This window comes from Amblyraja radiata, chromosome 1 (genome assembly GCF_010909765.2).
Source record: "Amblyraja radiata isolate CabotCenter1 chromosome 1, sAmbRad1.1.pri, whole genome shotgun sequence".
Classification (NCBI taxonomy): Eukaryota; Metazoa; Chordata; class Chondrichthyes; order Rajiformes; family Rajidae; genus Amblyraja; species Amblyraja radiata.
This window is the reverse complement of record NC_045956.1, coordinates 85762823-85778874: the sequence shown is the minus strand read 5'-3', so window position 1 is coordinate 85778874 and position 16052 is coordinate 85762823. Positions and strand designations below refer to the sequence as shown.

The following is a 16052-nucleotide window of genomic DNA, read 5'->3' as shown; positions in this document are numbered from 1 at the left end:
AGGCCCTTCGGCCAACCGAGTCCATGCTGACCATCAATACCCATTCACACGAGTTCAAAGTTATCCCACTTTTGCATCTATTCCCTACACACTGGGGGCTTTTTACAGAGGCCAATTAACTTACAAGCCCACATGGTTTTGGGATGTGGGAGGAAACTGGAGCGCCCAGAGGAAATCCATAAGGTCACAGGGAGAATGTGCAAACTCCACACATATAGCATGCGCGGCCAGGATCACAGCCAGGCCTCCGGTGCCGCCTGGCAGCAGCTCTACCAGCTGCTCCACTATTGGTTTTTAGTAGCTGGGTTTGGTAACTGCAGAGAGGTGACAACGTAACCACAGCACTTCCATAAGGATGCATCATTCAGACTAATTCTAAATGTAGTTTACCCCTCAATGAACCATGTAATTGAGGTTTTTTTGAATGAGAGCCATTTAACATCCAAGAAATCTCAAAACACAATGGTGACTACAATTTTGTGTTGAAAGAAACAAACTAATATTAATAGCAAATCAATGCAGATAGCATAATTAAATCTGTGAAATATACAGCTTTAAAATATATACTATCTGTGCACATTATGTGTTCACTAACATTGGAAACCTCCCTGGAGGCAATTCTCCGGATCTGATGCAATAAGAAAGAAAGGTTATATCAAGATTATTGTTCTTTATGTTGTAATTCCAACCTTGAATGCCAACTGGTGTGTGACAGTGCAAAAAAGCCCATCAAATGTTGTTACCGAAGGATCACTCAGCATTCTCACATGTCCTTTTAACCAGGTGCCTGGAACACCAGAGGAAATACTGAAGAAACAGTCTGTCCCAGCCCTTCTTAAACCAGTGGTGTTGTTTACTGTTTGTCAGAAGCTCCATCCTTAAGAGGGTGGGGTAGGAATAAATGCCATGGGCCAAAATTTAAGAGTTGCAAGTGGACTGCAGGAAGGGCCGGCAGATTTATATGATTAAGAATTTGATTGAGATGTTTCTTGACCCAATGATATTCTGCAATAACTATCAATATCTGCGTCAATTCAAATCTCAGGAAAAAAAATTTAAAATTAGAGTCCTGGATATTCACAATCATGCAAGTTCTGCCACATAGACATGGAAACTGTAGTTTAATGATATAGGCAAATAGCATGGCATATTTTAGTTTAGTTTAGAAATACAGTGTGGAAACAAGCATTTGAGTCCATTGGGTCCGCACCAACCAGTGATCACTTGTACACTAGGTCTATTCTACACACAAGGGACAAGTTTCAGAAGCCAATTAACCTTCACACCTGTATGTCTTTAGAACATGGGAGGAAACCAGAGCACTCAGAAAACCCGCACAGGCATGCGGAGAGCATGCAAACTCCAAACAGACAGCACCTGTAGTCAGGATCAAACCTGGGTCTCTGGCGTTCTAAGGCAGTAACTCTACCGCTGCATCACTGTGCCGCATACGTAACCAGAAAAATATTCTCTCCAGATTCTTTGGAATTCTTGAGTGAATCTCTGTTCAGCCCATGGTGACCAGCAACAAACCCAGTCATCTGTTAACTTTATGTCAACATGGAGTTGGAATAAGGGTGCAAGATAGAATGGAATCAACAAAGAGACATGCTAACAAATTCATCTGCTAATATTGAACAATATAATTTATGTGAAATATCCAGTTTGTACAAAATGCGTGCAGAGTGATCGTGTGGAATCAACGTCAGACCTGGGCTCAGAGCATAAATCCCACTTGTCTCACTGAAATAAAACATGACAGATGAACTAATTAAGTTTCCCATTCCTAGGCATCACAAGGCATCAGCACAAGCTTTCATTCTACATTATGCGAAGCTGCACTGCATTGCAACCTAGACTCTATGCTGGCTGCACATTGCACAGTCTGCCCTCAAGCTAATGGGGGAAGCCTGAGCTATGGCCCCACATGTACCCTTCACAGGATGTAACAGCAGGGAGAGCACCACACAGTGTGCTAATCGCATTTGCACTGATTTGCTAACCCTGCAAACACAGCTGTAACTATATAACTGTTAAAAGGGAAATACCTCCACCTAAGCATCTGATATTTCCAGCAGCATGGCTCCCTTAGAGAAACTATGGAGCAACAACAAAATTGGGAACAGTTTTGGAAACAATTCTCTTTGTTGCTACTGATGACCAGCTGCAACCATTCACGTCATTCACACGCCTACACCTACACCCTCTCATTATTCAGTGCCATTGACGAAGAATAAACTAGCCATCTGTAATGTACGGGTGCTTGTATTAAATGGATTGAAAAGGTCCACTCCATTTAAGCTCCCCTTATCAGAGGGGAGGATGTGCTGGCATTGGAGAGGGTCCAGAGGTTGTTAACAAGAATGATCCCTGGGATGATTGGGTTAATGTCTGATGAGCGTTTGATGGCTCAGGGCCTCGACTTGCTGGAGTTCAGTAGGATGAGAGGAGACCTCACTGAAACGTACAGAATAGTGAAAGGCCTGCAGTGGATGTGGATGTGGAGAGGATGTTTCCACTAGTGGGAGTGTCTAAGACCAGAGGGCATAGAATAAAAGGATATACCTTTAGAAAGACGAGGAGGAATTTCTTCAATCAGAGGGTGGTGAATAGGTGGAATTCATTGCCACAGACAGTTCTGTAAGCCAAGTCATTGGGTATGTTTACAGTGGAGATAGACAGATTGTTGATGAGTACGGGTGTCAAAGGTTATGGGGAGAAGGCAGGAAAATGGTTTTGAGAGAGAGAAAGATAGATAAGCTGTGATTGAATGGTGGAATAGAATCGATCGGCCGATTGGCCCAAGTCTGCTATTATCTGCAACTATGACATGAACATCTGAAGCTCACTCTCGTGCATGTGCGCAGACTTTATTAGATTCACATTATACATTGCAGGTATCACCAGCATCGTCAGCAATCCTGCCGCTCATGAGGCAATAGCGAGTCACCTTCCATATCATCTGCAGTCCTGCACATTAGGAACCTTTTTGGTCAGGAAAAACTCACCCCGTGACACTGAACTATCAACAACATACATCCATCTGAGGATGGACAACCTAAAGATGCAGTTCCCATGAAGCTGAAGCCATTGTCTTCTTGGTGTGGGTTTGCGTAATTTGCTGTTCATGTAGACCAGGTGAGTAACTGCAGCGAATTTGAGATGGATTCATTTGTCAACTGGACCCAAATCTATGTTTCAGGAGTATTTTTACAAAGAGATTAAATAACTCAGAGACTGGAACAGAGTGCATAAAATGCTAATCATTCTTGGCGTGCAGAATACAACCTGTATAAACATTACCACAGACTATGATGGACATGTTTCCTGAAAAGAAAATACATTACAATTCACGTTGCGTTATCTTAATTTTCTTTGGCACTGGCACCAGCAGCCTGCGAAGCATTTCAACTATTCTTCAAATTATTTTTTTCCAGCGACATTTCACACCACTGTGGCCATTCAAGTTACTGATTAGCAGCATTATTAAAATCTGCAATGCTACTTAAGCTGCTGAATTAAAATCCATTTTATGCAAGGTTAAAGAGCAGAGCTTACAAAAGATGAAACACAGACTTAGCAACGCTCTGATACAAAGCATGTATCATTACTTTTTTTTTTAATAACTGAATTAGCCAAGCACACAGACAGATAAACTTGACTTCATGGTCTGTTCAGCAACAACCTCCAGGCAAAATATAGTATTTTCCTTCTCAGTTTTACATTAAATTCCTTCATTCCCCCCACTGCAGTGAACTCCCTGATATCATAGACTTATAAGGGCAAACATTAACAGACTTATCCCCACCTCACTCATATTTGTTTGATGGCACTCTGATAGGTAGCTGAATGGGCAATATAATTAACGGTCGATCCAGTACCATCTGTTTCCTGCCGTATTTTAAATTAAAATCAGCTCTATAAATGTGTGCTTTTGCTACACTGCTAGCAAACTTTTATTCAGTGAGGCCCTGGCACTGTACTAAAAAATATGGCGCAACTTTGTGATTCAGGATTTAAGCCAGAGGTCGCATAGTAGATATCGACCTACAGTAATTCCACAGCCTCTTAAGCCTGAAGGCAGCCATACGGACCATGTCATTATAGAGACATCGAGTCTTCCTTGCAAAACTAAAGAATCTGAAACCTCCATTCAGCCCAACTATCTAGGTCAGCAGAAAGCCATTTCGTACACACAGGAAGGGTTCACTTTTCAATCCATGTTACGGTATCTAGCTGTCTTTTTGCATATCTTTCATTCATTTGTTCTATGTGCCTTTTCATATCTCTTGACTCTCTCTCCCCTGGCTCCTAGTCTGAAGAAGGGTCTTGACTCGAATCATCACCTATTCCTTTTCTCCAGAGATGCTGCCTGACCCGCTGAGTTACCCAAGCTTTTTATGTCTACTTAAGGTAGCTTATCTCAACTGATGTGGGATTAAGAGAGTGGGAAAACACCATGTTGGTTGAAGGTTTCTGCACCAGATCACCATGTTGCAGCTGAATCACATACGTATGGATGCTGATTCACAGCAAAGATAGACACAAAGTGCTAGAGTAACTTAGCAGGATAGGCAGCATCTGTGGATACAAGGAATGGGTGACATTTCAGGTTGAGATCCTTCTTCATCAGGTCAGACTCAAAACACCACCCATTCCTTACCTCCAGAGAGGGTGCCTGTCCTGCTGAGTTACTCTAGCATTTTGTCTATATCCAATGTAAACTTTTGGAGAACAGACATATCGATTACCATTTGACATCTGGACTTCAGAATCAAGAAAACAACTTATTTTCCATGGCACCAAATGCTGCCAGACACTTGGTGAACTATTTGCCAGCTCTTTCAGTAGGGCAATATACATAACAAGAATAATAAATTGCACTCAGAGTGTTAAACTTACGATTATTTCCCGGAAAACCAAAAGGCAATTCAGTCCATGTTAAGTGAACTTCATACTGGGCCCATCTGATAAGCTGGAAGTAAATTAGTCCCTCTGCACCTCTTAATATATTCTGTTCCAGAGCACAGAAGGCAGTGTACTGTAGTATCAATAGGCAGTTGATGCCTCATGTCGATACCTTACGAACTCAAAGAATAAATGCTACCAACAAAATACTGAAATATCAAATTAGATTTTAATATAGAATCTCATTTGTACTTGGAGTGAAAATTGGACCAGGTCCCTTATTATGCAGTCAGGAATGCAGATGGCATAAAGGTAAAGTAATTGGTAGAAGGATTGAAGGGAGACAAGGGTGTTGTGCCTGGAAATGAGATAGAGGCATAAATGTTCAACACATTTGACCTGCAAAGCTATGGGGATTTTCCTTGGACGTGAAATAAGGGTGGATGGGTGGCATTTTTTCAACTGGGATGCGTACGTCCCATTTAGCCTCCTGTGTTACAAATTTCCTTTGAAGATCATCCATCCAGACTCTAGATAATAATAAAACAAGAACATATTTTTTTTAGAGCTTCTTCAGTTTTTCTGAACCCAAATGATCAAGGTTTTCACAAGAATCACCTTGAATTTAGATAAAACTGTACCCGAGCTCCATCCACAAGAGTGGGAGTTACTGACTGAGGAGCAGGATCAGAGATTTCTCAGCTATCATATATAATGTCACCAGCAGTACATTGCAGCAGTCCACAGGAAAGTAAAATACAATGTAAACAATGTCATGGGACTCATGATCCTCAACCTGCCAAACTCCATAACATTGCTTATGATGGCCATTTCCTCCAACATTGCAGCACTAACTTAACTGTTAAATGGTGTCAATGCCAAATCTCAAACCCACAACTTACAAACTTAAATGAAAAATGCTACCAACAATACCATACTGAAATATGGTGGATTTCAATGCGGCATCTCATTTATACTCACGCCTCAAGCACAGGGATAAATGCAGTGACTGCATGTAAGGGGATGGATGTGAGGTATTGATTCTCCCACTTGAATTCCCTGCAAGCCCACAGGGAGTGGAGACAAACTGCTCTGCCATTTTCTTCAAGCGCATTGAATAGTAAGCCTCCAAGACCCGTCGCTGAAAGTCTATATTCACTTTTCCTATTCTGAAGTATACTCAATTACGGGGAGTAAACGGTGACAGGAAAGCTCCATTGATACTGGTATGGCCCAGTCACAGCACAGATTTCATATTTTGAAGGGGGGGGATTTATCAAAATCAAATCATGCTAATTTAAATTGATTCAATGCAAATGAACGCAAACAGATCTTTACAGGAACAGAAGCGTTTGAGAAACAATTGCATTCATTCTATAGCCATCTGGAGCTCTGCTCACTGTAGTAGTTGGGAGGACAGATGCTTCAATATTGTGGACCAAGGACCTAGAATACAGGAAACCTCTCGGCTACAATCCAATTGCTGTTTGCCACGAGGATATGCCAGTGGGAATTAACTCTTTCTAGACTGAATGGGAGATAAAATTGTAGGAAAACAGAAAGAAGAGGAATAAGAACAACCTATTTTTTCAACTCTGTCTTACTGCAATCATTTATAGATGAAAATTCATCTGAAAGTAATTCATAAAAGATGTGTTGGTCAAGTAATGAATATCAAAGCTACAAATGATCTTCATTTGTTATTTACACCAATGTTAAATTTAATTAGTTTATAATTGCCCAAAAGATTTGCACTATGCTTTGAATATAATCATAATTGCTCTCAGAAGTTTGTGACTATATGATGTTAATCTCGACTATATGCTTGTATAATGTATTTCGTTTTCAAGAAATTACACCTGCAATGAACAAAAAGGGACCAAAGTGGTTAGGATTTCACATTCCATTTGGAATGACAGTGAAGTTACATCTGCAACCACTCTTTCTTCAAAGAGGAATCCACTTACCTATTAAAATTAAAGGATACTTCACATCAAAATGAATGCAATACGCTATAACAATTACAGTATACAACAGCAGACTTATTTTACATTTTCATAATTCATACATTGATTAACTTAACCTGCAAAATTTAAGATTTTTTCAGGATTTCTTTCCTGTAAATGAAAAGGAAAATTGATCCTTTAGACATGGAAAGTTCCCAGTAAACTGCAACAATTTAAAACTATTCCAGACATGACCTTCATCCTCCACTTTTCTGAAGCACGTGCTTCTCAATGACTTTAAAATGAACTATTTTCCTTCTAAATCATCATCAAGAATGTTTCTGCCTGCTTCAAAGTGCCCGAGGATACCCCAGAACCGAGCCTGAACGTTGATTTACGACTGGTAAGAAAGCATGAAGCAAATTACAACTATTCAATTATCCTGGAAGTTCTCACAAAAAGAAATTATACCTGTAAGGGCTTTAGAAAAATCATGACAATTAAACCAAAGTAAACAGCCTCTTCAGAGAGTTGCATTAACAAAATATCAGTGATTATATGTAGCGTCAAACTAGTTTGAGCAGAAACTCACCGGGAGGAGGGGGGGGTTAGCTTGTGCTGATGTGGTGCAATTCATTCAGGAGTAGCCACATGTCACGGAAATCATCCAGGTGTCTCTTGATTTAAAATTTGACAAGGTTAAGGAAATTTGACTACTCACAGTCTGTAGAGCTTCGGAGTTCCCAGGAAAAGCAACTCGGGCAAGACCTGTAGATTGTTTCTGTTCAGGCGACTGCAAGAGTGAAAAGAGAAGTAATAGTGAGCAAAATATACACAAAAAAAGAAAAACTCCTTCTGTGTCTTCAAATTATAAACCCTATTCTATCAAATAATACTCGCCATACCAAGGGTAGTTAATCTGTGGAACTCATTGTCACAGAGGGCTGTGGAGGCAAAGTCAGTGGATATTTAAGGCAGAGATAGACACATTTTTGATTAGAACGGGTGTCAAGGATTATGGGGACAAGGCAGGAAAATGGGATTAGGAGGCAGAGATCAGCCATGATTGAATGGCAGAGCAGACTCTATGGGCCGAATGGCCTAATTCTACTCCTATAACTTGTGAACTCATCAAAATGGATGTTCTTCCATTTTAAATCCTAAAGTTAGCTAACTTCATTGCTTTGCAGGAGCAGAGAAGAGTTGAAGGGGTAATAACATTGTAGCTCCATTTCTCGTCTTTATTTCTCATCAATATTTATCTTTTAACAAACATCACTGAAACAAACTGTCCCTTCATTATCACAACAGCATTTAGGAGAGATTGTTGTATAAAAATGGGATGCCAGATTTTCTATGTTAGAAAAGTAACCGTACACCTAACACATGTCAAAGTACTTTATTGCCAAAAAGCACAAATAAATCATGAAAGGATTTATTTATGTTTTTAAAAATATTGGATCTTAATTGCACTTCATTTGAGATCAATAAGCAGTAAATTGAAATTGAAGAAGCAATGCAGCATGTTAAAATATTCTTATGGAGTACTTACTTGTGCGCATACCAGGAGTTCCACTGTCTGATTTTTATATAATAAGCACACTGTGTCTGTTTTTAATATTTCTCATATGGTGTCTGGCAAAGGATAACTTTGTATGTTTATTAAAGGTCTGATCTCTAATGGACAGGTTTTCTAATGAAAAATGTGTTACTCATTTGGCTGGGGCATGATAACAGCTTGTCAATTCCACAAGGTGGGCCCACAGCATTTACCCTGGAGTGTTCAAATGTACCCTGTGGGTGTACAGGTCAGTTAGAAATCTGCAAGATCCATAGAGGGGCTGACAGAGTCAATGAGAAAGTGAAGCCCAAAACATTCTTTCCTCATGCCCATTGGCATATTGAACTTTATTGTTTTTAACCAGCTCGATAACTTTCACATATTGATCGAAACTCTTCTAATTACATCAACTTATGCATCACTGCTAACTTTCAATTAACTAAATTATTAGAATCTATCGATAGACACAAAAAGCTGTAGTAATTCAGCGGGACAGGCAGTATGTCTGGAGAGATGGAATGGCTGCCTGTCCCGCTGAGTTATTCCAGCTTTGTGTCAACCTTCGGTTTAAACCAGCATCTGCAGTTCCTTCCTTCATATTAGAATCTATAGACCTATCCTTTTGTTGCAAAATTGTGATTTGCTACTCCCAGAACTCCGACTGTCAAGAGTTCCTAAACAAATGACTTTTCACGCATCTGGTTTCATGGCAATTCCAATTTTTAGAAAAAAAACAGATACCATTTCTAATGTGAAGTTGTATTAAACCTCTCGCACTCATGACAAGATCCCTCAGCGTGTGGTTGGCCCCAATGTTCTCACATAGTGACTTTGACATTTTTGTGGTATTACCTTGACTGACCCTACTGTGATATCACCAAATTACCAATGATGTGCATTAAATACGCGCTAGAATATTTTAAATGTTTCCGGTGTTCCCAAAATATATAAAAGGTGGGAAGAAGCACCCACAATGTCTGCCATGTGTTTTTATCCAAACAAAATCCTGCTGGGAAGTGGTCTCAGCTGCACTCCAGTCGGGAATTGAATCCAGTCTGGGTCATGAGGTCATAAGTGATAGGAGCAGAACTAGGCCATTCGGCCCATCAAGTCTGCTCTGCTGTTCAACATAACTCCCCCTCCTAACTCCATTCTCCTGCCTTCTCCCCATAACGCCCGACAGTGTCTGGGTGTGAAGCCATCCTCGGCCAAGCAGCTTGACAAGGTTCACTGTCGAGGGCAATGAATCAATTAAGTAACATACTGGTGAACTCCTGGCACTCCATGTCGTGCACCTGAACACGAGACAGCACCTTCAGGATGTTGCTCGGAGCAGAGGGAAATCCGGAATTAGAGAGTGAAAAAAAATAAAAAAAATCACAATGTTCTCGCTTTTATAAAGCACATGCATTCAAAATACCATTTGATAACTGTGGGCTCGCCTGTCTAAACTTCAGACAGATGACAGCCACTGCTTTTGTGAAAGACAGTCCGAGTATTGTAAGCTGATAATATTAAGTGTGGTCAGAGGGGAGGGGGTAGAAACATACTGTGTCTAACGCTTGGAAACATCCGTTCAAGTGGACTTCTCGTTTCAGGAAAAAGTAGAAGGGCCAGCATTCTGCAAACATCCCCACAAAGAGCCAGAGCAAAACAGATGTGGGAAAAACAAACAGCAGCCCACCATCTGAATTGCTAAGAAGACAGTGCTCTGTGCAAACAGGCTCCATTCCTCAATTCAACATCAATAGCCATAGAAAGGTCAGGCAGAACCCAGGCCAGTGAAGAGACACTGAGAACTCTGCAATATTAGTTGTTTCTTCATGGGCAGAAAAACTGCGTTAGCAACAGGGAATGAAAACAAAGCCTTTCCGTGTGACATTTAAGCATTGATTTATCTAAGCTAATACTTGCATAAAGCGAGTCGAAACAGTTTATAGAAAGGTATGACATGAACGTAGATCTTGTTAATAATGTCATTATTTATTTACTGATCCCCTCTGATACTCTGCCTTTTAATTACTGTAAATAAAAGCACATAGAGATGGGACGTCTGCTATGAATACAAGAAACAGAAAGGGTGATGTTGTACGATTTCATTTTCTCAGCGTTAATGGCCAAGTCTGCAATATGCTCCCGTCTCAATGCATTTGTGGCACCAACGTCTACGTCCACTTCGAGGTCAAATCCTAAATTTAATATTAGTAGCAACCAGTCTTGTGAACTATACTGCTTGCCATGGTTAATATGTTTGTTTACTGACAGGGCTAATGCACCATGAAGTTGCTTAACTTGTCCCTGGAGATCAGTGCTGCCATATCCGATGTGCTATCAGAAAATTATAAATTTGTAGCAAAAGTCGTGCCCCCAGCGTAATTAATTGTTTCTGCACATCAGGTTGATTGCATTAGTTGAAACAGGGTGGACCACGTGAAGGTTGCAATCTCCCACCCTGGAGTCGCCCTGTATTGCACCCTCACCTATCGTGAACACCTGAAGAGGGTGGCTGATAAACTGAAAGCAAGGGTCAACATCAGGAAACTTGTAGGCAACAGCTGGGGATCCAATGCACACACCCTCCGTAATGCAAGCTTAGCCCTAGTCTACTCAACAGCAGAGTTTTGCTCAACTGCTTAGGCTAATAGCTGCCACACCAAACAAGGTTTCTTAGTCTTTTTTATGTGGGGGAGGTGAGGAGGGGAAGGGGGTAATTGTTTCTCAGTCACTACCTGATGGAGTTGCATCTTCGCCCCCCCCCCCCCCCACTCGCGGACTAGCATCTGGATTGGCGCTGCCTTTCCTGCCGGAGACCGGCCAGAGCTTCAGCAGCGGCACAGCACTGAGTTACCATCGCGGAGCGGGCAATGCCTTACTGGGGATCGCCGTGTGGAGTGTTGGGCCAGCTGACTTGAACATCGTGGAGCTGTGATTGCGGAGCTTCCAGCCACGGGGGGCGCTGACAGTAACATCGCGGAGTCCTGGTGATCCCTTTGCCGAGGGCCGCCAGTGTTGGAGCTCCGTCCAGTTCGGCCTATGGACTTCAGGAGCCGCAGTCTCAGGTAGGAAGCAGCCAATTCGGAAACTCCAAGCCGCTGAGAGTTTTCTTCTGTCCGGCGCCAGAGTTCCTTCATCCTGGTGAGAGTGCCTGAAACATTGGCTGTCCGTAGCGGCGACTGCGGAGAGCTCAAAGGTCCAGACCACGGATGAACAATGAGGAAGATGACTGAACTTCATTGCCTTCCCTCAGTGGGAAATGTTGATACCGCTGTGTGGGGATGTTCATTTTAAACTCTATCGTGTATTGTGTTCTTTTTATTCGTATAGCTGTATGGTAACTCAATCTCACTGTACCAATTGGTGCATATGACAATAAATGTAACTTGAACTTGAACTTGAGTGACACTGTCCTTAACTCTGCAATGCGGGTCATCACAGGGACGCTTAAGTCAACACCTTTGCAGTGGCTCCCTGTTCTCTCTCATATCGCCCCTCCCAGCATATGCAGAAAGGAGGGGATGTTGAAAGATTGGTGCACCATCGAGGCTAACCCCGACCTTCCCATCCATGCTGACTTGAACAATCTGCCCAACATGCGCCCGAAGTCTCGCAAACCCTTCTGGTCTTCTGTTAAATCCCTGGAATACTTTGACCCCAAGACTGAATGGTGCAGAGACTAGAAAGATGCCAACACCAACAACAGAGAGGTCATCACAGACCCCACAGTGAAACCACCGGGTTCTGACCTCCAACGCAAACAATGGCTAATCCGGAACAGAATCCGCACCCTCCATGCAAGAACAGCCCATCACCTGTGTAAGTGGGAGATGACAGACAACCCTGCCTGTGACTGCGGACATCCAGACCTGAGCATCCCACACATCGTGAATGACTGCTCACTGAGGCTTTTCCCTGGGGGCATCAAAGCCATCCACCCAGTAACTGATGCTGTCCTGGCCTGGATGTCTACCCTTGATCTACAACTTTAGGCTGTGCAGGCCATACGCAAGAAGTGTAATTAATCACTAGTGAGACTGGGTTGCTTTCTACAGAGTGTAGTGATTTGCTCAAAATCTCCTCTCTGGAAGGCTGTCGAGGTTAGATCACTGGAGGTGTTTAAAATGGAGGCGGGTATATTTTTGAAAGATCGATGAATTGAGAGTGATTGGAAGCAGAGGCCTGTAGAGGTCGACCATTATTGCCATGGATGGCAGGACAGGTTTGAGGAAGTTGGCTGTCCAGCACCATTCCCGTTTTCTTGCTCTTCCATGGGTCCAGGGAGAAATGAGCGCAAGCCTCTCGTAACATAAACAACATTTTCTGACCAGTTCCCCCTCTCAGATCATTCAAAGATGACTGCGAACATCTGCTGTAATGCTATCTTGATGAGGAATGTAACATTGCATTCCTTAAGCTGCCGTGCCTCTGCCAACGTACTCACTAACTTTGCATATTACATGAGAAAAGAAAGATTTACATTTTTATCGTAAGTCTTACAAACCTCAGGACATGGAGGAAAACCTTCAAACCAATGCCGTATTTGTAAAGTGCAGCATTGTTGTAATGCAGGAAATGTGGTGGCTTATTTGTGCACGGCAAGGTGCCACAAGTAGCAAAGATATCATGATCAACACGTCTGTTTTAGCAATATCTGTTGACTGCTAAAACAGGCCAGCTGGGGAGAGCTCCTGCACTACCATCAGATCTCTGGCATTCACTCGAGGGCTCATTTGCAATACAACACCTCTGACAGGGATGCATTGATGAATTTACTAGGCAGAGAACAACCCAAGATCTAAATGTGCATCCCACCGTGGCATCTGTACAATCCAAATACATTTATTGATTGAAGATAGACACAAAATGCTGGTACACAAAATTGCTGGAGGAACTCAGCGGGTGCAGCAGCATCTATGGAGCGAAGGAAATAGGCGACGTTTCGGGCCGAAACCCTTGTCTGAAGAAGGGTTTCGGCCCGAAACGTCGCCTATTTCCTTCGCTCCATAGATGCTGCTGCACCCGCTGAGTTCCTCCAGCAATTTTGTGTACCTTCGATATTCCAGCATCTGCAGTTCCCTTTTGAACACAAAATGCTGGATCAGGTAGCATCTCTGAAAAAAAGGAAAAGGTGCCTTTTGGGTGGATACCCTTCTTCAGACAAAGATACAACATGGAAATAGGTCTTTCTGCCCAGCAAGTCCACACTGACCAACAAGTTCACCCTAGTTGTGTTATACCATTTTTGCATCCACTCACTACATGTTAGGGGCAATTTAGAGGCCAATTAACCTACAAAACCGTATGTCTTTGGGATGTGGGAGGAAACCACAGGGCACCTAGAGGAAACCCACAATGAGGCAGGGATAATGTAAGAATAAGACAACTAGTCCTTGCTATAATAACAAAAGCTACCAGATTGTCATTAAAAAGAAAACATGTTATTCACCAGTGTCCTTCATGGGGAAAACTGATATCCTTACCTAGTTTCCCCAGTCTACAACTTCAAAGTGGTCGAATCTTAAGTGACCCAGAAAACAATTCCTTTTAAAGGCAATGGATGCTGCCCATGCCGGTGACACACATCCAAAAAAAAATCTCCTCAATAGTACACTAGAATTTTCATGTGTAGGAAGAAACTGCAGATGCTGGTCTTACACTGAAGATAGACACAAAAAGCTGGAGTAACTCAGCGGGTCAGGCAGCATCTCAGGAGAAAAGGAACAGGTGATGTTTCAGGTCAAGTCCCGAGACTGGTCATTTTGGATTTTGTAATCAAGATCCTGGAAAGGGGCTGCAACCAATTTGGCTTTGACCCAGAGGGAAGACTACTGAATAATAGTCAATACTTTACAAGGATGGTATTAATGTTATAAATTGCAGGTAAAAGGTGTAAGCATATAGTTTGTTTTATATTAAGTACTATTATGCCTAACCCATCCAAAGGGAACTTAAACAAATCAAGGAATGTGGAGAGCCAAGTGTGCTGACCTTTCACACTCCACAGGTCTCCAAGGCTAAATGAGATTGGAGTGGTGACTAATCCTCTGGAGACATGTCCTGAAGCCCTTCCCTGGGAAGCCCTCATCACTTAGGACAGCTCAGCTGACAAAGGGTCCTTAACTACTTTTAAATGGCGTGGATATTTTTTAACATTCAGTAACTATTCTGGTTTTAAACAATGACAAAGTTATTTAAAAAGTGAAACAATGATTTTAACCAAAAATAGCATTAAAATATTTGTTTAAGAAAGAACTGCAGATGCTGGAAAAATCGAAGGTAGACAAAAATGCTGGAGGAACTCAGCGGGTGAGGCAGCATCTATGGAGAGAAGAAATAGGCGGCGTTTCGGGTCAAAACCCTTCTTCAGATTCAAATATTTAAATCATTAAAGTAAAATATCAAGCCATCATTATCTTGTGCCACAGCATGAGAAACAGTTCTCATAAACAGGATCACCGTACATGTCAGCCCGCCGTGGTCTAAAGCTGAGGACACGTGTGGGCTGTTTGGACCAAAGGGCTTGTTTCCACACTATCTCTCTATGACTTGATGTGGTGTGAATCTGGACCCGCTCTATAGTGAGCCTCTGCTCCACCACTGGGCTTAATGATGTCTCACATCATGCATGTGCCCAGCAGAGGAGCAGACAATCAACAGTACCAGCATCTTCTCATTCATACTGTACCCAAGTGAAAATCCAAAAGTGAGCCAAGCTGCACACAGCCGACTGCTCACAGCACCAGCTGGCTGCAACTGGCCAAAAAATTTAAAGCATAAAAGTGTTGTGTTTTTTTTTAAAAGAAAGGTGACGCATTTCTTTGTGCCTTATGTAATAAATAAAGCAAACTTTTTCTGTCCTCGCTGTGCTCTTTGGAATTCTTCAGAATTCATGTTGTGCTATCAATAATGAAAGAAAATGCCAACCATCTCCAGAAATTATTCTCACCTCCATGCATATCTGTAACCATAGGGCTATCAAAGTCAAAGTCAAAGTAGCCTTTATTGTCATTCAGACCTTTCGGTCTGAACGAAATTTTGTTGCCTTGCAGTCCTACATATAATAAAAATGACAAAAACACATAATAAACACAAATTAACATCCACCACAGTGAGTTCACCGGGCACCTCCTCACTGTGATGGAAGGCAAAAATCTTAAAGTCTTTGTTTCTTCCCTCCTTATTCTCCCTCTGCACCGAGGCGATCCAGGCTTCAGATGTTGCGACCCGGCTAGGCGATCAGACACCTCCCCACTACTTCAAATATAGTTCCTGCAGTTGTGAATATCGTTTGGCCGCTGTTGTATTTTATTTGTTTAATGGATTTGATTAGGAAATGTTTCCTTTCCTACAAGGGTCTTTCCTCTGAGGAGTTTCTATAGCAACATGCCCACTGACGATTTGTACTGCAAGATATGACTGACAAATCATGGATTAGCTGTACAAAATAAGATTCATTGATTCAATTGCGGTTACATCTTAGTGAACACAGTCACCTTTTTCTAATGCAACAGTCACTAATGTTGCAGAAGAAAAGGGGCAATAATTATACACACTGTGCACAACATACTTTTTTTGATAGCAAACAATGTTACATTTTGTTTCAGGCTAATCTTCACCAATCCTCTATTTGAAGCCATTTC

General features: G+C 42.0%; 1 protein-coding gene across 5 annotated transcripts in view; it reads right to left on the bottom strand.

The window, feature by feature from the left end:
• The window catches only part of slit2 (slit guidance ligand 2), a 413834-nt gene that overhangs the window by 379632 nt on the left and 18150 nt on the right, over positions 1 to 16052 (bottom strand). For all 5 annotated transcript variants that reach the window (XM_033026245.1, XM_033026264.1, XM_033026255.1 and 2 more), the window contains exon 4: positions 7576 to 7647. In XM_033026245.1, the coding sequence (XP_032882136.1) occupies positions 7576 to 7647 (72 nt within the window). The remainder of the gene's footprint in view (positions 1 to 7575; positions 7648 to 16052) is intronic.